This window comes from Chiloscyllium punctatum, chromosome 9, assembly GCF_047496795.1.
Source record: "Chiloscyllium punctatum isolate Juve2018m chromosome 9, sChiPun1.3, whole genome shotgun sequence".
NCBI classification, from domain to species: Eukaryota; Metazoa; Chordata; class Chondrichthyes; order Orectolobiformes; family Hemiscylliidae; genus Chiloscyllium; species Chiloscyllium punctatum.
The window spans coordinates 68,023,730-68,051,422 of NC_092747.1; the positions used below are offsets into that span (position 1 = coordinate 68,023,730).

The window sequence follows — 27,693 nt, forward strand, 5'->3', positions numbered from 1 at the left end:
GGGATGGTGATGTTATTAAGGTTGTACTATAGGCCACCAAATGTTAATGGAAATTAGAGGAACAAATGTGCAGAGAGATTTGGCAGACTTACAGGAGCAAAAGGGTTGTCATAGTAATGGATTTTAATTTTCTGAACATAGACTGGGCTTGCCAGAGCGTTATGGGCTTAGATGGGATGGGATTTGTTAAGTGTGTTCAAGAAAGTTTCCTCAAGCAGTATATGGAGGGTCCTACTCAGGAGGGGCAAAACTCAACCTACTCTTGGAAATTAGGGCAGGACAGGTGACTGAGGTGACAGTGGAGGAGCACTTTGGGACCAGTAACCATAGTTCTATTAATTTTTTAATTCTTATGTACAGGGACAAAACTGGTCCACAGGTTCAAGTTCTAAATTGGGGCAAGGTGAATTTTGATGGAATTAGACAGGAGCTTGCAGGGGTTGATTGGAGTAGTTTCTTTGAAGGCAAAGGCACCTCCAGAAAGTGAAAGGCCTTTAAAAGTCTATACTTCAAGGTCCATGTGTTCCATTGAGGGTGAAGGGCAAGATTGGCAGGAATAGGGAACCCTGGATGACAAAAGATATTGAAGCTTTGACCAGACAAAAAGGAGGAGGCATGGTTCAGCTGGGATCAAGGGAATCTCTGGAGGTATAGGGGATACAGGAGTTTACCGAGAAAGGAAATCAGGAGGGTGAAAAGGGAGCAAGAGGTAGCCTTGGCTGAGAAGATAAGAATGAATCCAAAGAGGTTCTTTAAATATATTAAAAGAAAAATAATAACTGGAATAAGAAAATAAGACCCCTCAAGGACCAAAGTGGATATGCATGTGTGGAATCACTAGAGGTGGGAGAGGTCCTCAATGAATATTTCCCCTCTGTGCTTACCATGGAGAAAGACACAAAGACTTGGGAACTTGGGGAAGTTAGTGGTGATATCTTGGGCAGTCCATATCACAGTTGAAGAGGTGTTTGGTGTATTAGAATGTACGAAGGTGGATAAATCTCCTGGTCCTGACTACATGTATCCAAGAACCCTGTAAGAAGCTAGAGAACAAATTGCAGGGCCCCAGCTGATATTTTTGCATTCTTATTAGTCACAGGTGAAGTCCTGGAAAACTGGAGGATAGTGAATGTCGTGCCCTTATTCAAGTAGGAATGCAAAGAAAAGCCTGGGAACATTGCTGTTCGTTATCTATTACCAATAATTTGGGTGAGAATGTACAAGGCATGATTAGTAAGTTTGTAAATTACACTAAAATAGGCAGTATTCATCAGAAATTGCAGCAGGACCTTGGATCACCTGGAGAAATAGGCCAAGAAATGGCAAATGGAGTTTAATACAGTTAAGTATGAGGTCTTGCATTTTGGAAAATCTAATCAAGCTAGGAGTTTCATGGTAAATGGCAGGGCCTTAAGGAGTATAGAGGAACAGGGAGACCATGAAATTCAAGTGCACAGTTCTCTGAAAGTGGAGTCATAGGTAGACAGGGCAGTGAAGAAGACTTTTAGCACTCTGGCCTTCATCAGTTAAGGCATTGAATATAGAAGTTGGGAAGTTATATTTCAGTTGTACAGGAATTTGGTGAGGCCGCACTTCAAGTATTGTGTTCAATTTTGGTCACCTTGCCACAGTAACAATGTTATTAAACTGGAAAGTGTGCAGAAGAAATTTATAAGGATGTTGCCAGGCCTTTAGGGTCTGAGTTGCAGGAAGAGGTTGCACAAGCCTCTTTTTCTTTAGAGCACAGGAGATTGAGGGAGGATTTTATAGATGCGTATAAGGTCATGAGAGATATGGATAAGGTGAATGCACGCAGTCCTTTTTCCAGACTTAGGGAATTGAGGACTAGAGGGGATCAGTTTAAGGTTAGAGGGGAAAGAATAAAAGGGAACCTGAGGGGCAACGTTTTTACTCAGAGGGTAGTATGCATATATGGAATAAGTTACCAGCGGAAGTGGTTGAGGCAGGTACATTAACAGCATTCAAAAGGCGTTTGGACAAATACATGGATAGGAAAGGTTTAGATGGATATGGATCAAGGGCAGATAAATGGGGTTAGCATTGATGGACATTTTGTTTGGCACAGACCAGTTTGGGCTTAAGGGCCTGTCTCTGTCCTGTAGAATTTTGTGACACTATGACTCCAGGATATTTTGCCTTTACCTATGTTACTCTGCATTTTTAACCTGGGGCCATGTGGACTGATAAGGAGAGAGACATTTGACTCTCTTTTTCATTTGTCCTGCTGACCAGATTGAAAGTTGAAAATGAGAAGCGAGCTAGCACACAAAATGGACAGCATGCTTGATGACTTCACCCCCACACTAGCCGCATCACTTTAACTTGTTTGGCATTGGACATGAATAGCATGACTTTTTATTATTTTGTAAATCACATCCATGTGAAAAAATTGCAAACCTCACCAATTGGGCAGTAATATGAAGAAGCACGTGGTGTACCTGTTTTGGAACCTGCTTAGTTTTCATTGCAACAACTTTCAAGCAAGATTTATAAAAAAGATGAAAATATATAAGACTCAAATTTCACTTTTGACAATTCTAGAAACAGTTTGTGATCTGCCAGCTGCAAGTGGAACTACCCATAAAGTTGGTGAACCCTCTACATTTCTCTGATTTTGCATAGCCACAATTGACTCTGGGCTGAATGTGTGCTGCAAGCGCTGCTGGCATCCCCTATATAATGCAGGAGGCAAAGGAGTGTTTTGATAAAGCTATGTGCTCCATGCAGCCTTTGCCTTTTAAAATACGATGCTTATAAAAGGTAGACGACTGAGAATCCACATTGGAACATTGTGGAACAAATAAGGTTGTGTGCAATGCCAAGGGAAAAACCTCCCTGCTTTAGTGATGCTGCTTGGGATAATAAATGATTGGAGAGATTGAGTTTTGGAAGGAAGCAGAAAGAGATCAAAAATTGAACCCCTGCTGGAGATGGGATATCACCGTAAGGGTGGCTAATGCTCAGAATGTGGTACTGAGGACATGACAACAGTACTGAAAAAATATAATAATCCAGTCAGTTTGTCAGATTGAGTGAATGCATTTGCACACTTCATCTCCCAACCACTTCTCACATTGCTTAATGCACACGCCTGATCACTTAGCAACCAGCATCCCCTGACATTCACACCTAGTATCAGCAATACTACATCTCCCCTGTATGTTCCTTCCAGGTATGCTAGTTGTGCATATGCCACTACATGCTTCCTCAAAGCCACAGCTATTCAGCAATGATACATCACTATCTAATTACATTGACACAGAGTTATGTACATTCAGCGATCTCTCTTGCAGGAGCAGGTGACTCACGAAAAGTCAGCTAGTGTGCATACTCTCCAGACAGTGAAGCTGCTGAAGGGAACCAGAAGTAGGAACACATTGAAAACACTGATGAAAATGCACACCATGATTTTTGGTGCATTGACTGGCCTACCTGTTATCCTCTAGTAGCTGGAAAGGAGCATGAAGGAGTCTGGCTCCACTGTGCACAAAGCATTACTCAGAGCTAGGCAGTAAGCCTTTTGACTGTGGAAGTGCTGGGACCTCCAACGCAATACTTCCCAATAACCCATTATGAGATATATACTAGCCACTGAGCATTGGCTGCAACACATACAGAAGCTTTCCATTGCCTCAGTGCTGTAGCAGAAGTGCAGTCAAACGCCGTGAGATCTTTACCTATTGCTGAACAGACATAAAACAGTTGCCCTGTGAATGTACAATTTAGTGCTCTATTGGACATGCGAAGTACTCACAGCAGTCAAATAATCTGTGTTCCAAAAAATTATAAAGCTTGTTTAAATACCACCCCAAAGGATCTACGTGAGGGCAATGACACCATCAAGCTTAAATCTGTGGTCTTCTCTCAGGATGATAAGATTCATGCTCCCACCACTGTCACTCCACCAGTGCCCTTGCTGTTCATTTTTAGGCATTCAGCTGAGTCCGCTGCCACCAATGTCAAAGGGATAAAGCCCAGACTTGGACACATCAAGGCTTACAGCTGCTTGAGGAGATCCTGACGAGTGATCTGCACTGTTGTCTACAGCCATTCTGTAGTAATACTATGTAGGAATATTAGTCAGGCAGTGGACAAGGATGATTATTCCTGTATTTTATTTTGAATCTTCAATGTGTTGTTAGGTAAATTTGTTGGTGAAAGTTTTTGCTTTCAGCCTTAATTAATTATGATGACAAAAAGGTTTTTGTGACCAAGACTCTGATACAGAGTGTTTGGGACGGTGAAGTTCATTTCAAGTGAATTTGAGTTTTACAAAGCAGTTGTTCCCATTCTGTTCAGTTGCATGCAATGGATATGGTCTCCGCCCCTTCTCCTGGTAGCCAGATTCCAGGACCTACCTTTGGACCCTCGTAATTTCACGGTTATAGAGGATATATTGTAAACCACCACAAGTATAGATTCTACGTGGGTGTGTATGATAGAAACTCCTTTGAGCAATTAAAGCAGCAAGATATATTACTAAGGAGACTGATAATGTGCTCCACATTGTTGTGCATGGCTATGTAGGTTTCATGCAAGGCTTTGTTATTTTTTTTTGTGGGATGCTGGTTGGGGCCATGTGACAATGTTATCACTTTAACAAGGTTATTTTGTCCTTCGTTTTTTTTCAAGAGAGGTTGTAAAGGCAGTGGTGCCAAATGTCTGGGCTATGGCGGGGGAGTGGTCAGTTCTCTCAGTTCAGGATTTTCCGAGTTTGGTTTAGCTGTAACAATGAGACTACTTGCAGTGGAGAAGGCAGAACAAAAAGAAAAGGAGAAGAAGGCCCTAGCAGAAGAAAGGAAGAAAGTGAGAGAGGAAAGGAAGAAAGCGAGAGAGAGTTTGAACTTCATAAATTGGCATTTAGGAAAGTCTGCTTAAAGGATAGACTTGGAGGTGTTGCTGTTGGACTGGGGTGGACACAGTTAAAAATCACACACACAACAGGTTTAGTTGGAAACACTAGCTTTCTAAGCGCTGCTTCTTCCTCAGATGATTGTGGAGAAAAAGATCATAAGACACAGAATTTATAGCCAAATGAGTACAGTGGTCATGGAGATGTGATGATGCATTGAACATTTTTAGATCAAGTCTTTCACCTTTTAGAATGGGATGTGTTGGTTTCTGTTCGTTGATAAAGAACTTCTTTTAAATTATATTATCAAGAAATTCCAGCTTTTTCTAACAGTAGGTGCCATCTCAGCACAGACAATGCATTAAGGTGTGAGGTCTGTCTGTGTCCCAATGTTGAGTTAGACTGGTTCTATTTTTAAAGTGGGATTTGTAGAGCTTTACATGGATTCATGCATTTTTTGAGCAAAACAAAATTCTGCAATAAACAAATTCACTCCATATGTGTGCGCTTGTAGGAGAGACAGAGTGAGTGTGTGCATGTGCGTGTGTGGGTGTGAGTGCATGTGATAGAATGTGTGTGTAAGCTTGGTTAAGTGTATGTGTGTGTGTGTGTGTGTGTGTGTGTGTGTGTGTGCGCGCGCATGCGCGCGCTTTAGGGTATACACCTGTGAGAGGGTGCATGAGGGGTGTGAATGTGGGTGATGTATGTGTGCATGTATGAGAGAGGGTTTGTGTGTGTGTTTGTGAGAGAGAGTGTATAGTGCAGTAGGATCACCTGTATGACAGGAACCCAAGGTCCCAGTTGAGGCCATTCCCATGGGTATTGAACTTGGCTATCAGCTTCTGCTCGGCCACTCTGCGTTGTTGCTTGTCCTAAAGTCTGCCTTGGAGGATGGTCACCTGAAGATCCGATGCCAAATGGCCCGGACTGCAGGAGTGTTCCCCGACTGGGAGGAAAGACTCCTGGCTGGTGATTATTGCGTGGTGTCCATTAATCCGTTTTCATAGCATCATGTCAGAGATAGACATGGGCTACAAAAGACAGGGTATCCTTCGTTGTCCAGTACTTCCTGGGAGCTGAACAACTATGCCATATTCTTCGCAGCCTACAACACATTATCGATGAGAATGAGTACTTCACCAAAACCTTCCCCACACCTCCACTTCTCGCCTTTAAACAACTACCAAACCTTAAACAGATCATTGTTTGCAGCAAACTGCCTAGACTTCAGGACAACAACACCATAAAGCCCTGTCACAGCAATTGCTACAAGACATGTTAGAGTGTTCATACAGATACCACCATTACACGTGGGGATGCCTCCCACCATGTATGTGGTGGGCACTCATGTGACTTGGCCAACGTTGTCTATCTCATAAGCTGCAAGCAAAGATGCCCTGAGGCATAGTACATTGGCAAGACCAAGCAGACATTACAGCAACGGATGAATGGACACTGTGCAACAATCACCAGGCAGGAGTATTCCCTCCCAGTCAGGGAACACTTCAGCAGTCCAGGCCATTTGGCCTCAGACCTTCGGTGGCCATCCTTCAAGGTGGACGTCAGGACAAGTAACGATGCAGTGTGGCCGAGCAGGAGCTGATGAGTCAGGTTTGATACCCATGGGAATGACCTCAACCGGAACATTGGGTTCATGTCACACTACATGTGACCCCATTGCACAATACACTCTCTCTCTCTCTCTCACACACTCACACACACCCCTACTCCTACATACTCACACACCCACGCAGACCCTCTGTCATACACAGGTTCTCTTGCATATGCGCAGACACATACACCTCCCGTACTCTCACCCACGCATGCACGCTCTCTAAGGTGTATACCCCATCACTCTCTCACAAACACTTAACCAAGTCTACACACACTTGTACACGCACACTCTATCACATGCACTCACACCCACGTGCACACACTCCCATGCACACACTCGCTCTGTCTCTCCTACAAGCACGCACATAACTTTATAGGGTGAATTTGATTTTGCAGAATTACATTTTATTTTGCTCAAAAACTGCATTAATCCATGTAAAACTCTGTAAATCCCACTTTAGAAATAGAACCAGTCTAACTCAACATTGGGACACAGATAAACTTCGCACCTTAATGCATTGCCTGAGCTGAGATGGCACCTATTGTTATAAAAGCTAGACCTTTCTTGAGAATGTAATTTAAAAGAAGTTTTATGATTTACATATCAAAGAACAGAAACCAACACATTCCATTCTAAAAGATGAAAGACTTGATCTAAAATTGTTTAATGTGACATCACATCTCCATGACATGTACTCCTTTGGCTATGAATTCTGTGTCTTATGTGATTGTAGAGAATAAGATCATGAGGAAGAAGCAGCGCTTAGAAAACTAGTGTTTCCAGATAAACCTGTTGGACTATAACCTGCTGTTATAGTCCAGGCAAATGCCTAGTGAGGATATATCCAAGTATTGCCTAAATTTGATGAGAAAGATGGAGAAAAGTTTTCCATTTCATTTGAGAAGGTGGCTAAACAAGTGAAGTGGCCAGTGACCATGTAGGTTTTGTTGATCCAAATAAAGTTGGTATGTAGAGCTAGTGAGGTATTTGCATCACTATCAGAGGAGGTATTTGGGGAGTATGAGGTGGTGAAGAAAGCACCTTAAGTGCATTTGAACTAGAGCCAGAAGCCTACAGGCAATGTTTCAGGACTCTAAGGAAGAACCCTGGTCAAACATACATTGAGTTTGAAACGATTAAACAAAGTAATTTTGATAGGTGGATAAGTACATTAGAAATTGATCAAACATATGATGTTTTAGAGAGACAATTAGTTTGGAGGAATTCAAACATTCACATCCTGAAGTAGTGAGAACTCATGTAGAAGACCAGAGATTTAAAATGGCAAAATTACCAGCTGAAATGGCTGATGATTATAAGTAGGTTCATAAATCAAAGTTTGGCTTCCAACATCTTTTTCAATCTGTGAAGGATAGAAATTGGGGAAAGGGAAATTGTCACTCGATAAGGAAAACTTAGATCTAGGTGAAGATCATAAGATAATGTATCACAGGGTAAAAAGGAAATCTGTGAAGAGGAAAGAGAAGTTAAAAAGATTCGGTGTTTTCACTGCAATAAAGTAGGCCTCATGAAATCACAGGGTTGGTGGTTCAGAAAAAGCACTAAGAAGACAGATGCAGGAAAAAAGGATAAGCCAGTGAATTTTGTTGAATTGGTAAAAGAAAGCACAGTGGAAGTTAAAAAGCTACACCAGAATGTACAATCTGTTTAGAGGTTGGTTAAGGAGGAAGTGCCTGATCGTCTTAAACCATTTACTTGTGAAGGTAAGGTTTACTTGCATAGGCCAGGAGCATGAGGTAAAGAGGTTACAGCATTAAGAGATATGAGATCATGCCAATCTTTGATGTTGCGAGATGAGGAGGTATTTAATTCAGAAGGACTGCTGCCAGAAAAAGCGCAAGTAACAGGAATTCACAGTGAAACAACAAGTGTTTAATTATGTAGAGTGAGGTTAGAGTGTCCAGTGAGAAGTGTGGTAGGAATACTGGAAGAACTCTCAGATCCAGGAATTCAGTTTGTTCTTGATAATATAGCTGGGTCACAGTTAGGAGTGCTGCCTACTATGGTTGAAAAGCCAGTGGAAAATCAGGCAACTGAAGTATTACAGGAAGTGTATCCTCGGACTTTTCCTGACTCTATGGTAATGAGGTCACAACGTCACCAGTTGACATAGGAGGAGAACTTAAAGAATACGGATAAGGAACTTGAAGTAGAATTATGGGAGACCACGTTTGATCAAATGGTTGAGGCAAAACATGAACAGGAAGCAGACAAGAAATCAAAAACATGCAATTTTGCTAATGGATATAAGTATTAGCGTTACTTCCAGTGATAGGTGAAACTTTAAAAGCAAGGATTAGTGGACCTTATCAAGTCAAAAAGAGATTGAGCAAGGTAAACTATTTGATAAGGACTCCAGACAGAAAGAAATCTCTCAGGTATGTCATATGAATATGCTCAAAAGGTATTTTGATCGGGAAGGAAAGCAAAACAAAAATGTGTTACCGGTTACAACATAGAGTGAAGAACCAAGTTCAGAGGAGTTTGAATTTGACATTCTTCAAATTAAATTGGACAATGAGAAAGTTGTCAAAAATTGGGATATATTATTGAGTTATCTTTCAGAGGAAAATCGAAATGATCTGGGGAGTTGTGTGGAAATAAGCTGGGAAGTACTAATCTAATTATGCATAAGGTAGATATAGGAAATGCTGTTCCAATAAAACAACATCTTTATAGACTTAACCCTCTAAAGTTGGCACAGGTTCAAAAAGAGATTGAGTGCATGCTCCAAGATGACATAATTGAAGTGAGTTGCAGTGACTGGAGCTCACCCATAGTAATGGTGTCAAAGTCAGATAGTACCCAGTGGTTATGTGTAGACTATCGTAAAGTCAATGCAGTTACAAAGTCTGATTCCTATCCTATTTCTTTTATATTTTTATTTTTTTAAGTTAGTTAGACTTGCTCAGAGGATACTGGTAGGTACCTTTATCCGAAACAGCAAAGACAACTTCGGCTTTTATTACTTCAACTGGACTGTATCATTTTAAAGTCATGCCATTTGGTATGAAAAATTTGCAAGCTGCATTTCAAAGAATAACTATTGAAGTCATTTCTGGATTACCCAATTGTGTGGTATTCATCGATGACCTGGTGACTTTTAGTCACACATGGAAGGAAGATTTGCAGCATTTATCAGAATTATTTGATCAACTTCAGGAGGCTGGCTTGGTAATAAACTAAGAGTGAATTCGCCAAAGCCTAAGTCACGTTCCTGGGCCATTTTATCAGAATGGACAGATGGATCCATGCAATGTGAAAACAAAGGTTATTGGGGAGTTTCCCATACCATTGACGAAGAGAGGACTACTATGATTCCTGGGATTGAGTAGGTTTTATCAGAAACTTGTACCAAATTTTAGCAATGTGGCTACTCCACTCACTGAATTACTGAAGAAAAGCAAGAAGTTTCCGTGGACAGCAGACTGTCAAAAAGTATTTGACAGCCTGAAAGCTGTGTTAACCACTGCCCCAGCTAATTAGCCAAATTACGCAAAGCCAATCAAGGGATTATCGGTGCAAGTGATGTGGGTGTTGGTGCTGCATTCTTACAAGAAGATGAGAGGATTTAAAGACCTATTGGATATTTCTCCAAGAAATTGTACATTAATCAACAGAAATATTTGACAATTGAGAAGAAGACTTTGAGTTTGGTGTTGGCGTTAACATTTATGTTGCCTGTAATGTGTCTGAGACAATCATATATACTGATCATAATCTGCCAAAGGTTTTGGAGAAATTTAAGGACAAAAGTTCCAGGCTGTTTATATGGAGTTCATTGTTACAGCCATTCAGTTTGAAAATTATACATGTGCAGGATGAGAAAACTTAATTGCTAACACATTTTTGAGATTTGGATGAAAAACAGAGACATTCAGTGGCAGGAGTAAACAGATTGAAATACAATGTAGTAGTGCACGTTTGCATGGTTATAGTCAATGCAATGTATGTATTGTAATGTAGTAACAGGGTAAAACTAGGGGTTTTAAAATGAACCCATCTTTGTATATTTATTATTTATTTTTTTAAGGAGGGAGGTGTGACAATGCTCTCACTTTAACAAGGTTATTTTGTCCTTTTTTTTCAATAGAGTTCATAAAGGCAGAGGTTCTGGAATGTCTGGGCAAGAACCTAGTTTAACACTGGCAGGAGAGTGATCAGTTCTCCCAGTTCAGGATTTTTCTAGTTTGGTTTAGCTGTAATAGTGAGAAGCTGATTGCAATGGAAAAAGGTTCCAAAGTCCCCCAGATGGTTCCTGACTGGCTTTCTCTCTGAAATCTCTTTAGAATTTGTTTCCTTCTGCCTGTAAGGACCTAAATTTGAATTTACATTTTGCCAAGGGTTGTGTTTATGGGATGTTGCACAAATTGGAACAGTTCCTTAGTTCAGTTGTTGTATTGAGTCAGTTGAGTTTTCAAATAGTTAAGTTATTCTAAATTCTGTTTTCTTTTGTTTGTGTTTCAACTGTAATGTTTAAATAAATTCTGTTTTGCTTAAAGTTGAGTGGTTTGACCAACTGCATTCACACCTAGGATATCCACTTCACGTCTGCCTTTACATCTGGGATATCTACTTCACATCGGTCTGGGCTACATTTTTAACATATTTTAACATATTTTGAGGGGTATCTGGCCTGGTCCATAACAGCCATAATGGAAGATCCAGCCATTGTAGCTAAGCAGTCATCCTTTAGTGCATCCTAGAGACCTCTGGCTGTCAGTATTACAGACTGACATAGAGTGCAAGCAATGCAGATTTATTTATTGTAGCTGACAATCATTAAGATGAACTTCTTGGAGTAGCCATAAATCAACTGCATATTGAGAGTGAGTGAGAGAGAGGGAGAGTGTGGAAGCATTTATAATTGTGATATGATTCCTTGTTGCTATTGGGGTGGGGAGCACAGATTGCCTGACAATCCTTGTGAACCTATGTTGGCTTTTATTTTTCATGATCCGTCCTTAGGGACAAGCGTTCAAAGTCTCCTTCTTTCTGTGCAGTGCTTCCTTGACCTCCCTGATGCTTCTATGCAGGGCAAATGACAATATGTTGCATTTATTACTTGCATTCAACTGCAACGATCCTATGGGTAGATTGGGCAAAAGTTGACAGTTGTAATATAGTATGGGAAAGTTACAAGTTGTCCACTTGAGTAGGAAGAATAGAGATAGATTTTATTTTTTTATTGAAGAGAAACTGTAGAAGGGTATGGTTCAGAGAAATCTGAGTGTCCTTCCACAAGAGTTAGAAAAGGTTGGCTTGCAAAAAGTTAGTATTCAAACAAGTAATTAGAAAGACAAACAGAATGCTGGTATTTATTGCAAAAGGACTGACGTATGAAAGTTGGAACATCTTACTATAACTGTTCAGACATTGATGAGCCAGCTTCTGGAGTACTGGTTATAGGTTTGGTTTCCTTCCTTAAAGATGGATATAACTGCATCGGAAGTAGTCAACAGAAGGTTCATTTAGCAGATTACTCGGATGAAGGCGTTATCTTATGAGGAAAGGTTAAGAAGGTTGGGACTAAAGCTATCGGAGTTTGGAAGAATATGAGGTGGTCTTATTGAAATCCAATGTTTGAAAAAAATTTGAAAAAGGTAGAAACTAAAAGGATATTTCCTGTTGGGAATCTAGAACTAGAGGCACATTTTCAAAATAAAGGGATCAGGATGAATTTCCTCTTTCCGTGGGTCATTATTCTTTGGTATTCCCTTCCATAAAGAACAGGGCACACTGAGCAGTTGAATATCTTCAAGGCTGAATAGTTGTATTTTTGATGTGTAAGAAAGTTAAGGGCAAAGAAGGCAGGAAAATGGAATTAAGGCTGGGATCAGCTCAGCCTGATCTTATCGAGTGACAGATCAGGCTCAATGGGTTGAAAGACCTACTGCTCTTTCTTTGGGTCTTTTACTGACCACTAATGAAGACATTATTCTTGACTCATTGCTATGTAAGGGTGATGCTGCTGGAATATGGTTTGTTTGTAGGGCCTTCTATGGACCACCATCTTTCTCCTCTCTGTACTTAAATTACTCCTGTCTGCCTCCTTCCCTATTTATATTATATTTGTTTATCTGAGCTTTGTTGACAAAGCCAGTGTTTGTTGCCAATCACTAACTGTTATTGAGAGGGTTTGCTGGGCCATTTCAGAGGGTAGTTAAGAGTCAACCATTTTGCTGAGGGTCGAGAGCCTTCCTGTGGTCAACACATACTTCCAAACTGTTTCAGTAACTCACCATAGTGTTTCCACAAACTTTGCGGCTAAGATGAATTAAGATGGGAGATGGCTCACCTGAAGCATAATGATGAATCTAGACTTGAGTTTATATAATGAAGTCCATCTCTGTTACCTTGCCACTGCTTCTAACAACTTCATGATGGGATAGTTCTTAGTTCTTTAACTTAAACCCAAACAACAGGCTTTCTTGCATTCATAACCTAGTCATAAAAATGGAATATGGATGTAATGACAGCACTTAAAGAGCTCTGATGGAGCAAACTGCGGTGTCATCAGACAAAGCTTCTAGTATCAAGATTGTTCTGGTAAAGTAATGCAGTGTATTCCACAATAGATTTCAGGATGTGCACATTAAAATCATATAAGGTGTAAAAGGTCAAAGAGGTGTGAAAAGACAAAGTGTGACAAGTGTAGAAAGTGCAGAGTATTGGAGAAGATGCTGAAAATCAGGAGAGAAAGATGGTGATTGCTGGAATTTCCGGTTGTGAAATTTTAGGTAGGACTAAGCTGGGCATAGAGTCATAGAGACGTACAGCACGGAAACAGATCCTTCAGTCCAACCCGTCCATGCCGACCAGATATCCCAACCCAATCTAGTCTCACCTGCCAGTAGCCGGCCCATATTCAAACCCTTCCTATTCATATACTCTTCCAAATGTTTCTTAAATGTTGCAATTGTACCATCCTCCACCACTTCCTCTGGCAGCTCATTCCATGCCCGTACCACCCTCTGTGTGAAAAAGTTGCTCCTTAGGTCTCTCTTATATCTTTCCCCTCTCAACTTAAAACTATGCCCTCTAGTTCTGGACTTTCCCCACCCCAGGGAAGAGACTTTGCCTATTTACCCTATCCATGCCCATCATAATTATGTAAACCTCTATAAGGTCACCCCTCAGCCTCCGACGCTCCAGGGAAAACAGCCTCAGCCTGTTCAGCCTCTCCCTATAGCACAAATCCTCCAACCCTGGCAACATCCTTGTAAATCTTTTCTGAACCCTTTCAAGTTTCACAACATCTTTCTCATAGGAAGGAGACCAGAATTGCACGCAATATTCCAACAGTGGCCTAACCAATGTCCTGTACAGCCACACCATGACCTCCCAACTCCTGTACTCAATACTCTGACCAATAAAGGAAAGCATATCAAATGCCTTCTTCACCAGCCTATCTACCTGCGACTCCACTTTCAAGGAGCTATGAACCTGCACTCCAAGGTCTCTTTGTTCAGCAACACTCCCTAGGACCTTACCATTAACTGTATAAGTCCTGCTAAGATTTGCCTTCCCAAAATGCAGCACTTCGCATTTATCTGAATTAAACTCAAACTGCCACTTCTCAGCCCATTGGCCCATCTGGTCAAGATCCTGTTGTAATCTGAGGTAACCTTCTTCGCTGTCCACTGCACCTCCAATTTTGGTGTCATCTGCAAACTTACTAACTATACCTCTTATGCTCGCATCCAAATCATTTATGTAAATGACAAAAAGTAGTGGACCCAGCACCAATCCGTGTGGCACTCCACTGGTCACAGGCCTCCAATCTGAAAAACAACCCTCCACCACCACCCTCTGTCTTCTACCTTTGAGCCAGTTCTGTATCCAAATGGCTAGCTCTACCGGTATTCTGTGAGATCTAACTTGGCTAAACAGTCTCCCATGGGGAACCTTGTCGAACGCCTTACTGAAATCCATATAGATCACATCTCCCGCTCTGCCCTCGTCAATCCTCTTTGTTGCTTCTTCAAAAAACTCAATCAAGTTTGTGAGACATGATTTCCCATGCATAAAGCCATGTTGACTATCCCTAATCAGTCCTTGCCTTTCCAAATACATGGACACCCTGTCCCTCAGGATTCCCTCCAACAACTTGCCCACCACCGAGGTCAGGCTCACTGGTCTATAGTTCCCTGGCTTGTCCTTACCACCCTTCTTAAATAGTGGCATCACATTTGCCAACTATTGATGATACAAATATCTCAGCAAGAAGCCCAGCAATTACATCTCTGGCTTCCCACAGAGTTCTAGGGTACACCTGGTCAGGTACTGGGGATTTATCCACCTTTACCCATTTCAAAACATCCAGCAATTCCTCCTCTGTAACCTGGACATTTTGCAAGATGTCACCATCTATTTCCCTACAGTCTATATCTTCCATATCCTTTTCCACAGTAAATGCTGATGCAAAATACTCATTTAGTATCTCCATTTTCTGCGGCTCCACACAAAGGCCTCCTTGCTGATCTTTGAGGGGTCCTATTTTCTCCCTCGTTACCCTTTTGTCCTTCGTGTGAAGGATCAAATTCATGAGGTTTATCTGAGCAAACTTGGTGAGGTCATTAAACCTCATAGATATTTCTTTAATCAAACAGAAGAAATATGTTATTATGCATCTTTTGGATCCATTAGGGGATTTGAATTTGGGCCCCTGGTTTAGAGGTCGCAATAATATCACTGTGCCACAACAGCCATTTTAAATATTAGAGTTAGTCCATTAGACAAGCTCCCTTGAACCTTATGTTCATACTGCTAAGTATCGAATGGAATACTATCATGAGGTTGGTGGGAGCAGAATTTCAGTCCTCCTCCCTAGTGTAGGTAAAACAAAAGATACTTGCAATGTCTACTCCTATCACGTCTGTAGCTGCCTTCAGGTTAAATTGCATCTTCCCTTTAAGAAGTGGAAGATACCTCTAAAATAGAATATTATAAACTTAAAGTTGAAATTGCATGCTCCCTCATTCACCCTCCTAGCCAGACCTTTATCCATTCCTTTGTCTGCCTGACTGTTGTTCTCTTTCTATATGGCTCTATACCCACTTATTATTTACTACCTCCACCTTCCCCCACTCCCTCCAACCACCACCATCCCAAACCTACCTTCTGCATATAAACTGACATTTTCGGAGCTACCATCAGTTCTGAGGAAGAGTTACTCGACCCAAAACATTAACTCTGATTTCTCTCCACAGATGCTGCAAGACCTGTGAAGCTTCTCCAGCAATTTCTAGTTTTCCTATTTTTGTCTTCTGTCCATTCCCAACTCTTTAAAATAATGTGACCATTTTTTCCCGTTTTATTTTCTGCGCACTGTTTGACAGGCTTATAATTCCTTTCCATGTCCACTGACATGAACCTTTGACAATTTTGAACTTTCTCAGTCCTAATAACTTCAAGAGTTGTAGACAAGATTTCTAGGTTTGGAAGATCCATGAACCAACAGTACTTCAGCTAGAGTGAATGGTTCCCATGAGAATCCTTAAATAGGATTTTCCTGCAAGGAGAAAACTAATTTTCCTTCTGAACTTAACTCATGAATCTTCTGAACTGTGTGGAAAAAATTGTTCCCTCTTCTGAACCAAAGTCAAAAGTTAAACTGATGGCCTCAATCAAATTTAAATTTTAGCAATCTCAAAGAAAATTCATCCATTGACATCACAGTTGTCCTGCCAGGTACTGAGTTGAAATCACAAGCCTTCTTGGAAATTATGCATCTTTTCCACTGCTCCAGATGGCTTTCAGACCTGTTTAAAAAAGAAATCACCTTAGCAGAACTAACCCCCAAAAGGTTTCTGCCTTTTTAAAACTCAAATCCTAAATGATGAAAGTATTAAATATATACTTTCTATTATAATGTCTGTGGCACTGTACGTAAGCTGGCTCAACTGACAATACATAATTTCAGAATATAACAATCAGAATTTGGAGCATATTAAATATGCTTTGTTATTGATTATTTTTTCATCAGCTTACAAGTAACAGAAAATAGAGCATTATCTGAAGTTAAGTTGCTTATTAGTGGGCAACTTTAACTCAATGCAGAAAGAAAACTGACGGAACAGAGTTAAAACTCACAGCACACCAGGTTATAGTCCAACAGGTTTGTTTGGAAGCACTAGCTTTCAGACCACTGCTTCTTTATCACGTGGTTGTGGAATATAAGATCGTAAGATGCAGAATTTATCGCAAAAGTTTAGTGTGATGCAGTTGAGATGATATATTGAAATAAACCTGGATTTTTTGTTAAGTCGCTCATCTTTTATAATGACCATGTTAGTTTCAGTTCTTTTATATGTAAATCCTCGAGCTTTTTTAAAGTTACATTCTCAAGCGAACTTTGATATTAGGTGGCATGTCAGCTGATATAATGCATTGAAAGTGTAAGGTTAAAGTCTATCTGTGTCCCAGTGTTCAGACTGATTCTATTTCTAAACAAGGGGTTTACAGAATCTTACATGGATTCATGCAGTTTTTGAGCAAAATAAAATGTAATTCTGCAAATACAAATTCACCCCACAAAGTTATACATGTGTGTGTGTGTGAGAGAGAGAGAGAGAGAGATGTGAGTGTGTGTATGTTAATATGTGTGAGTGTAAAGGGGTATAAGTCTGTGAGAGTGTGAGTATGAGTGTGGGGGTATGTATATGTGAGTGCATGAGGGAGAGCTTATGTATGAGAGAGGGTCTGTGCGAGCGAGCGAGTGTGTGTGTACGCGTGCATGCTTGTGTGCATGTGTGAGAGAGATGGTGTAGAGCAGTGGGGTCACCTGTAATGTGATGTGAACCCAAAGTCCCAGTTGAGGCCATTCCCATGAGTACTGAATTTGGCTATCAGCCTCTGCTTGGCCATTTTGAGTTGTTGCCTGTCCCAAAGGAGGACCTGAAGGCCCAAGGTCGAATATCCCTGACCGCTGAAGTGTTCCCCAACTGGGAGGGAACACTCTTAACTGATGATTGTTGTGCGGTGTCCATTCATCCGTTTTTGTAGCCTCTGCTCGGTCTCGTCCATGTACCGTACCTTGCACATCCTTGCCTTCAGCATGTGAGCTAGACAATGCCGACCAAATCACATGCATACCTATTGTGTACATGGTGGGTGGTGTCCCCATGTGTGATGGTGGTATCTGTATCGATACTTTGACACGTCTTGCAGTGTCTGCCATGACAGGGTTGTGTGGGTTGTCCTGAAGGCCAGGCAGTTTGTTGCGATCAATGATCTGTTTGAGGTTTGGAATTTGGTTCAAGGCAGGCAGTGGAGACGTGGGGAAGGTCTTGGCAAGGTGCTCATCCTCATCGATAATGTGTTGCAGACTGCAAAGAACATGGTGAAGTTTCTCGGCTCCTGGGAAGTACTGGACAACGAAGGGTACCCTGTCGGCTGCAGCTCATGTCTGTCTCCTGAGGAGATCATTACAGTTTCTCGCTGTGGCACATCAGAACTGGCAGTCGATGAGTTCCGTGTGCAGCCATGGGGATCAGATTTGCACCCTAGTATGCCAACATTTTCACGCACAGGTTCAAACAAGACTTCTTCTCTCTGCAGGACCTGCAACCAATGCTGTACACCAGGTATATTGATGATATTTTCTTCCTCTGGACCCATGGCGAGCAGTCACTGAAACACCTACGCAGTGATATCGATTTTCATCCCACCATCAAATCACCATGGACTACTCTTTAGTATCTGTCTTTTTCTTGGATGCATGCATCTCTGTCAAGGATGGGCACCTCAGCACTTCACTCTACCAGATTACCTCACCATGCTACACTTGTCCAGCTTCCACCCGAAACATATTAAAACAGTCATTCTCTACAGACAAGCTCTTTGCACACACAGGATCTGTTCAGATGAAGAGAAACATGATGGGCACTCGGCAGTACTCAAGGATGCCCTCATTAGAAAGGATATGATGCTCAATACATCGACTGCCAGTTCTGACGTGTCACAGCGAGAAGCCATAATGACCTCCTCAGGAGACAGACATGAGCTGCAACCGGCAGGGTACCCTTCATCGTCCAGTACTTTCCAGGAGCCGAAAAACTTCATGTTCTTTGCACCCTGCACCACATTATCGATGAGGATGAGCACCTCACCATGATCTTCCCCACACCTCCACTTCTTGCCTTTAAATAACTACCAAACCTCAAGCAGATCATTGTTTGCAGCAAAACAACCCGACCTTCAGGACAACACCACACAATCTTGTCATGGCAGACGCTGCAAGACATGTCAGTGTCGATAGGGACACCACCCACCATGTACATGACAGATACTCAAGTGACTCGGCCGGTATTGTCTATCTCATACACTGCAGGAAAGGATGTCCTGAGGCACGGTACATTGGCGAGACCGAGCAGAGGCTATGGCAACGGATGAATGGACACCACACCACAATCACCAGCCAAGAGTGTTCCCTCCCAGTTGGGGAACACTTCAGTGGTTAGGGATATTCGGCCTTGGACCTTCGGGTGACCAACCTCCATGGCAGACTTTGGGACAGGCAACAACGCAATGTGGCCAAGCACAGGCTGATAGCCAAGTTCAGTACCCATGGGGATGGCATCAACCGGGACCTTGGGTTCATGTCACACTACACAGCGTGTGTTCACACACACACACAAGTTTGTGGGGTGAATTTGTACTTGCAGAATTACATTTTATTTTGCTCAAAAACGACATGAACCCATTTTAGATTCTGTAATCACCTTTTTTAGAAATAGAATCAGTCTTGAACATTGGAACACAGACAGACTTTAACCTTACACTTTCAGTGCATTATCTGAGCTGATATGGCACCTATTGTTAAAGTTCACGTCTGAATGTAACTTTAAAAAAAGTTCTAGGATTTACATATAAAAGAACTGAAACTAACATGGTCATTCTGAAAGATGAGAGACTTAACAAAAAATCCAGGTCTTTTTCAATATATCATCTCAGTTGCATCACACTGTAAACTTCTGCGTCTTACGATCTTATACTCCACAACCACCTGATAAAGGAACAGTGGTCCGAAAGCTAGTGCTTCCAAATAAACCTGTTGGACTATAATCTGGTGTGGTGTGATTTTTAACTTTGTACATCCCAGTTCAACACCAGGTACTCCAAGTCATGACTGAACAGAGGTATGTTGAAAAGGTATAAACTTTCCATTTATCACAGAAATGTAACTATCTTTAGAGAAAACGTAAAGTGCCACATTCTTTGGAATGTTTTGGAAAGGAATGAGATATTAACAACCCTTGCCATGCACGTTGGTCAACATTTATGATTTAGGTAGATTTGTTTATATATTTGACTTCCACAATTAATACATGTTTTCCTCTCCTAACAGAGACCTGGGACTGCAGACTCAATAAAGTCAATCAGAGATGTGTGCACAAGTCGACCTGCCACAACCAACTCGGTTCTATTTCCCAGGTAAGAATCCTTGTACCTATCAAAAACAAATTCTGAGAAGAAACTATCTATAAGACGAATTTAAATGCTCTATTTTATTATGGAATGGCAGAATGCTAAGAATTTAATGTTAGCAGAAAATGTAACAATAACGTTAAGTAATTTATAAACAGGCCAACACAAATTTGGTGTTAAGGTTAATACATTAAAATGTTCCTATTAGAATTATATTTAAGTAAACTGCAATTAGTCTAATATACTACAACAAACTTGAGTACATATTCTAGTCTGGTATTTCAATGCAAAACTGAAGGAATGCTGCATTGTTGGAGGTGTTGCCTTTTAGATGAAATAATAAACTGAGGCCCTGTCTACTCTTAAAACATGGAGAAGAAAATACTTGACCAATGTATCTTCAACTGTATCACCAAAAGTAAATTATTTGATCATTGATTCCTTTTGGGTCGTCATATTCACAGTGGACATGAATAGTTTGAAAAAACAACACACAGCATCCTAAGTTTCATCAATCAGGGTGTAGGGTCATCATATGTGCTCCTTTGGAATTGAGCATGATGTTTACTAGGCTGGATAAATCTTCAGATGAGTTGCTCCTATAGAGAACCTGAACAAATAGAATGATTACAGCACGGAAGAACGCTTTCTATGATTCTGTAAATTAAGTTTATGAATTTAAATTGACTAAATGGATTAAATTTCTTAAATAAATGACTTGATCAAGTTTAAGCTATGGGTAACTTAAACATTTGCCTGTAGCTCAACTCAACAACTCCTCCTTTGTCTCTTTGATGTTCTTTTCCTGTCTGCAATGCATCTGTCTACTCTGCTGCTATGCCATGCATTGTTCTAAATCTTTGCAATTTCTCCTCCATTACATTGCTGGAAAAAGAATCCATCATTAATGATGCCCTGGCTGTGTTCAGGAAGTTATGAATAAAAAAAGAGCACTTCCCTCATTCAGCCCATCATGCCTGCTCCCTGATTCTAGATCAAGACTGATTATCTATCTCAACACCTTTCCCATGCTACTGTTATGAAGTTGAATATATGTACTGTACCTTGAAGAGAGAGAGAATGCTGTTCTGAACTGAGAGCTTCCAAGCATCTGTGTATATGACTAGATTGCAGTCCCAGAGTGTACTGCAAAATTGAAAATATGTAACATTTGGCTGTGAAATGGATACCTGAGTTTTGGTTGTTGTTTTGACAGTAATTCAAATTTAACCAATGAGTTTAAACTATGTCCCAGGATACTAAAACCCAATTGAGTTTGAATTTATTGTTTTGCCAACATTGAACCAGTGAGACGATCTGATGTTGGGGGTATAAGAATGTGGACATTTTGAAAATTGGTCAGAGAGCGACTGCCATAAAGAGAGAAAAACTCCTGGAGAACTAATTGCCCATCTTAACGTTTTGCTCTCAAAGAAATTAGAAAACACTTTCTATCAAAAGTGCCTTTTCCTTTAAAACATATTGCAGTAAAAGACAGAATACGACGCAGGGAAATTAGCAGCCGGAAAAGTGAAGACACGGAAGAAGACAGCGACTGTGTGGTTTTGAAATTAAGTTGATTTAATTTTAGGGTCTTATTGGAATAGCATATTGTTATAGAGTTGGAAGTAGGTAGCAAGCAGTTAAGAGAAAGGAGGACTTAGAGTTGTGAATAGTTGTTCAATGTTCATTTTAGAGTTAAAAATAAATTGAAGTTATTTTCTTTAAATAGTGGAATTTGGGAGCTCTCTGTCACTCATATTTTAACAGATTATGAGGCGAGGCAAGCTTTTCTGGGTGCTTAGTTTAATTAACCGAGGGTTCACCTCTGTATCGTAGCACTACGTCTATATCCCTTGATGTTAAAGATATTTAACAGTCTCTCTTGGACTTAGTTAATACTGAATTTCTAACGACCCTCTTGGCTAGGGAATTTCAAGGTTCACCATCTGTTGAGTGAAGGTTTTCCTCCTCCTCCTCATCGTAACTGGCTTGCCTTTTAATTCTGAGATTATGTCTGTTGGCTCTCGATCCCATAGCTCAGGAAAATGTCCCTTCTGCATTGACCATGTCCACACAGAATAAAACAGTGTAAAGATAAATGATTTTGATTAGAGTCATAGAGTCATAGAGACGTACAGCATGGTAACAGACCCTTCGGTCCAACCCATCCATGCCGACCAGATATCCCAACTCAATCTAGTCCCACCTGCCAGCACCTGGCCCATATCCCTCCAAACCCTTCCTACTCATATACTCATCCAAATGCCTCTTAAATGTTGCAATTGTACCAACCTCCACCACTTCCTCTGGCAGGTCATTCCATACATGTACCACCCTCTGTGTGAAAAAGTTGTCCCTTAGGTCTCTTTTATATCTTTCCCCTCTCACCCTAAACCTATGCCCGCTACTTCTGGACTCCCTGACCCCAGGGAAAAGACTTTGTCTATTCATCCTATCCACACTCCTCATAATTTTGTAAACCTCTATAAGGTCACCCCTCAGCCTCCGATGCTCCAGAGAAAACAGCCTCAGCCTGTTCAGCCCCTCCCTATAGCTCAAATCCTCCAACCCTGGCAACATCCTTGTGAATCTTTTCTGAACCCTTTCAAGTTTCACAACATCTTTCCGATAGGAAGGAGACCAGAATTGCATGCAATATTCCAACAGTGTCCTAACCAATATCCTATACAGCCGCACCATGACCTCCCAACTCCTGTACTCAATACTCTGACCAATAAAGGGAAGCATACCAAACGTCTTCTTCACTATCCTATCTACCTGTGACTCCACTTACAAGGAGCTATGAACCTGCACTCCAAGGTCTCTTGGGTGGCACGGTGGCACAGTGGTTAGCACTGCTGCCTCACAGCGCCGGAGACCCGGGTTCAATTCCCGCCTCAGGCGACTGACTGTGTGGAGTTTGCACGTTCTCCCCGTGTCTGCGTGGGTTTCCTCCGGGTGCTCCGGTTTCCTCCCACAGTCACGAAGATGTGCAGGTTAGGTGAATTGGCCATGCTAAATTGCCCGTAGTGTTAGGTAAAGGGTAAATGTAGGGGTATAGGTGGGTTGTTCTTCGGAGGGTCGGTGTGGACTTGTTGGGCCGAAGGGCCTGTTTCCACACTGTAAAGTAATCTAATCTAGAAGTAATCTAATCTAGTTCTAGAACTAGGAGGCATAATCTGAAATTTAGGACCAAACCATTCAAAAGTGATGTTATGAAGCACTTCTTTACACAAAGGTGGTAAGTGTTTTGGAGCCCTCTTCCATAAATGGCTGTAGACACTGGATCAGTTGTGAATTTTAAATCTGAGATAGATTTTTTTTGTTAAGCAAATGTATTAAGGGATATGGGCCAAAGACACGTATATGGAATTAGGCCACAGATCAGTCGTGATGTTATTGAATGGTAGAACAAGCTCAAGGGGCTGAATGGCTTAGTCCTGTTCCTGTTTGTGGCCTGTTAAGAATTTTGTAAGTTTGCATGCAATCGCTCTTAATTTTCCAAACTCCAGAGACTACAGGCACCTCATTGTCTCGTCATAAGACAATCATGCCATACGGTTAACTTGCACTGAACTCTATCTCTGGCAAGTATATCTTTCCTTAGGCAAGGGGACCAGAACTTCACATAATATTCATCTTGTGGCCTCTCAAATATTCTATACAATTTAGGTAAGTCTTCTTTTCTTCTGTACTCAAATTATTTTTGTGATAAAGGCTAACATACTGTTTGCCTTCTGAATTTCTATTCTTTCTGTCAAAGTGGATAAACTCTCATCTATCTATATTATACTCCATATGCCATGTTTTTGACCATTCACTCAGCCTGCCTAAAATCTTCTTAAAGCCACTTTGGATTCTCCTCACAATTCACATTCCCAACAAGTTTTGTCATCTGTAAACTTGGAACTGTTACAATTGGTCCCCACATTCAAATTGTCGACGTAGATTGTGAACAGCTGGGGCCCCAATACTGATCCTCCTGGTACACCATTGGTCACTGCTTCCATTTATGAATATGACTTACTCTTTTTTTTTTGTCTGCTAACCAATCCTCAATTCATGCTGGTGTATTGCCCCCAATCCCGTGCACATTTATTTTGTACACTAACCTCCTATCTGGGTCTTAATGAAAAGCTTCCTGAGAATTCAAATACACCACATATTGGCTCTGCTAGTAATATAGTCAGAAAATTCATGTTTAAATTGTTTTCCCCTTCAGTTGAGCCAGTTGAGCTAGTAAGGTTAGAACTCCAACTCAGAGACTCTCACACTTGGTTTGTATTCAAAATCATATCTCTTGTGAAAGGCAGGCTGGGGATTGTCTCTTCATATGACTGACTAAAAGATTTCAAAATTAGTCAGGATGGAACATGATCAGAATCCTTCTGTTTTCTGATTCTGCTGGACCTCCACTGGAGTTTCAGTGGGATCTGATGGGACCTCTGAGGAATTTCAAGATCATTCTATTAATTGTACTAAACTGGGATATTAACAATGAAACATAACCAGTCAGGCTTAGATATTACTTGTGGCTTGTATGGTGTCGTGAGACATATATGAGTATTTAACTCTGGTCATAACTGTTACCTTACTGTAGGATTTCGCCAGGTGATCTCAATGAAAGAAAATCAATGCTGTTGTCAATTAAAGAAGAAAACAGAGAAAACCATGAAGCCCTCTCTAAACCTGAACAAAATGAGCTAAATAGAGAAAGTGAACAAGTTGAGAAACTGAAGGAAAGAGAGGAAAGTAGAGAAGCAACAGGTATGATGAATGAAATTACCTCCACTTTAGTTACTAAAATGATAGGAAAAAATAAGGTAGTGTGGTTCACATTAATTTTTTGTTGTTTGCATTTTTGCTATATTTTAACTGTGTGTACATGTTGAGAGGAAATGTTCAAAGACAAAGGTCTCCAAAATACTTTTAATTCATTCCACTGAAATTATCTTTTACTGTTTATACAAATAGCTAAAAATATTTTGAATCACTTATCTCACCCACCCCTGGACAATTTGTATACAGCTGATGTCTCATGTTGTTCAATTTTTAAAAAGAATATTGTACCAAATAAAGGTAAAGGGAAGTTGCCACATTTCCTGAGGACCATATTAAAGAGGGGTGACCAGTGGTGTTTTTAACCTGAGAGTCACCACACCCCAGACAAGGTGAGAGGACAAGAAGGCAGGACTTACATGTAAACCTCAGCTGGTATAGAATTTGAACCCATGTTGTTGGCATCAGTCTGCTTTGCAAACCCGCTATCCAAGCTAAGCAATAGCATTATATTATATCATGGGCAGAATCTTGCATGTTTTATTGTGTAAGTGTGAGTTTTGTCAAGTTTTTTGGTGGGATCTTCGCAGGCAAGCCTAATAACATTTGTTTTTGCATCTTACTGCATATTACTAAACCCATCTCATTAACTACCCTGCTACTATGGCACCCTACATTCTATCCCCACCTTATCAATACCTCTTTCCCAGTGCAAATTGCTACTCATTGGATATGAATAAAAAACCCAGCATCCCTGGCAACCTATGATATATTCAGAAAGTCACCATGCATTCAGACTAGCAGTGATATTCCGAAGCAGCTCACTGGGTTAAGAATGGACATGTCAGAGAAAGGGAATATGGTGCTACGATTCTCCAACAGAAACCTGGAGATCCTGGTGAAGAGGGTGGTAAAAGGAGAGGATAACCAGAAGAGGTTGCCCCACCAGACCCTGGAAGCCTAGTCTGAGGGCTGCACTTGTGTCAGTGCCACCTTGGCAGTGAGGAGTAACAAGCTAGCAATGCCATAAGAATGTCAATGAATTTCAATGAAACTTCCCTGTTCCAGCAGGATGTTCTAAGGACTCTCCACTTCTTCCTTGAACAGAGGCCTTAACAACCACCATACCTATTTTCAATCCTTCTCAGATCCCATTCCCTAACTTTTTCCATCACATTGGGACCATATCAGTGCTCTTTCTTGCTGTACCCTGGGCCTGGGAATCTTAAATCAATTTTGCATTCAATTTTCATCCCTCTTTCACCTTCACATGGTCTATCCCCATGATTTCCATTCCATTTCTTAACTGTGTCCATTTCTGCGGATACAGTCCACTAATATTCTTTATAAGCCCACCAATTTTCAATTGTACTTCCTCAAAAGCTGATTCCTGTTAAGATTCCATTCCATCCTCTCAGTTTCTCTGTCTTCGTCCTGTTCTGGTGATGTTATCTTCTATAATAGTGCTTCTCACATTTCTTCCTTTTTCCCCACTTGAAAATTTCTCCACTGCTGCGAATCGGGCACTCAACTGTGTTCAGCCCATTTTCTACACTGTAGCTCTCATCCCTCCCTTATCCTTCCACAACTCTCATAGAAGTCTCTTGCCCTCATTATCCACCCCACTGGGCTCCATTTCCTCCATTTATGCCACTGCAGTGTTATGTCACCACCAAACACATTCCTCCTATTCCCCCACCCCCAGCACGATGTCAGCATTCCAAAAGGACAATTTCCTCAATGACATTTCATCCCAACACATTTTCCCCTTCCCATGCTGTGTTCCTTTGCAATTGGAAGAGGTGCAACACCTTTTTACTTCTTGAATCTTCATTGTGTGAGGCTCCAAACAAAGGTTCCAAAAGCTGCAATTTACTTGTACTTTTTATTATTCTACTGTATTTGCTGTTTACTGTGTGATCTCTTCTACATTGAGGCGCCAAATGCAGACTGGATGATTGCTTTATGGAATAAGGTCATTTGGCCCACTGTGTCTGGTTTGGCTCTTCACATGAGCATTTTTATCAAGTGCCAATCTTCTGCTTTTCCCCCCACACCTTTGCATCTTATTTTTATCCAAATAATCATTTAATACCAATGCCTCAATTGAACTTCCAGACAATGCATTCCATGCCCTAACTGCTTGCTGAGCCATTATTTTTTCTCATATCACACTTGCTTCCTCTCCAAATTGCTTTAAATATATGCCATTTTGTTCTTGTTTCTTTTACAAGCAGAAGCAGTTTCTCCCTATCTGCTCTATCCACTCAAGATTTTGAAAATGTAAATCATATTTCCTCTCAGCTTTCTCCTCTTCAAGCAGAACAGTCCCAACTTCTTCATTCTATCTTCTTAAATGAAGTCTCTGGAACATTCTTGTAAATAGTTTCTGCACTCTTTCCAATGAATTCAGATTCTTCCAGAATTGTAAACAATACTTCAGGTGAAGTCGAATAAATGTCTTATACAAGTTCAACATCACTTCCTTGCATTATAACCACCCAGCACCTATACCCATGCCGCTATTAATAAAGGAGACTTGTGTGTACCTATCTCCCATATTCAATGATCTGTGAATTATACATGCCTTTAGAATTGTACTCCAATTTTGTATTGTCTTTCAAAGGTCTTCAAAATATATTACCTCACATTTCTCTACATTGAAACTCATCTGCTTACTTCAAACTAGTCTATCCCCTTTTGGAGTTCACAGCTCTCTTCTTCACAGTTTATAATTCTTCCAAGTTTTGTTTCATTTGCAAACTTTGCAATTGACCCCGCCCACCAAGATCTAAATTATTAATTTAAAAAATTGTCAATGTTCCACATTCTCATTAGAAAGAGATGATTTATTTTATTGTTGTCACATATACTGAGATACAGTGAAAAGTGTTGTTTTGTATGCTGTACAGGTAGATCGTACCATACAAAGTGCATCAGCATAGCAGAACAGAGTGCATAATAGTGTTAC

General features: G+C 40.8%; 1 protein-coding gene across 1 annotated transcript in view; it reads left to right on the top strand.

Moving 5' to 3' along the window:
* Positions 1-27,693, top strand: part of LOC140481479 (coiled-coil domain-containing protein 81-like) — a 114,940-nt gene that overhangs the window by 13,234 nt on the left and 74,013 nt on the right. Inside the window, exons 5-6 of the mRNA XM_072577734.1 lie at positions 19,861-19,946; positions 24,544-24,710. Coding sequence (XP_072433835.1) covers positions 19,861-19,946; positions 24,544-24,710 — 253 coding nt within the window. The remainder of the gene's footprint in view (positions 1-19,860; positions 19,947-24,543; positions 24,711-27,693) is intronic.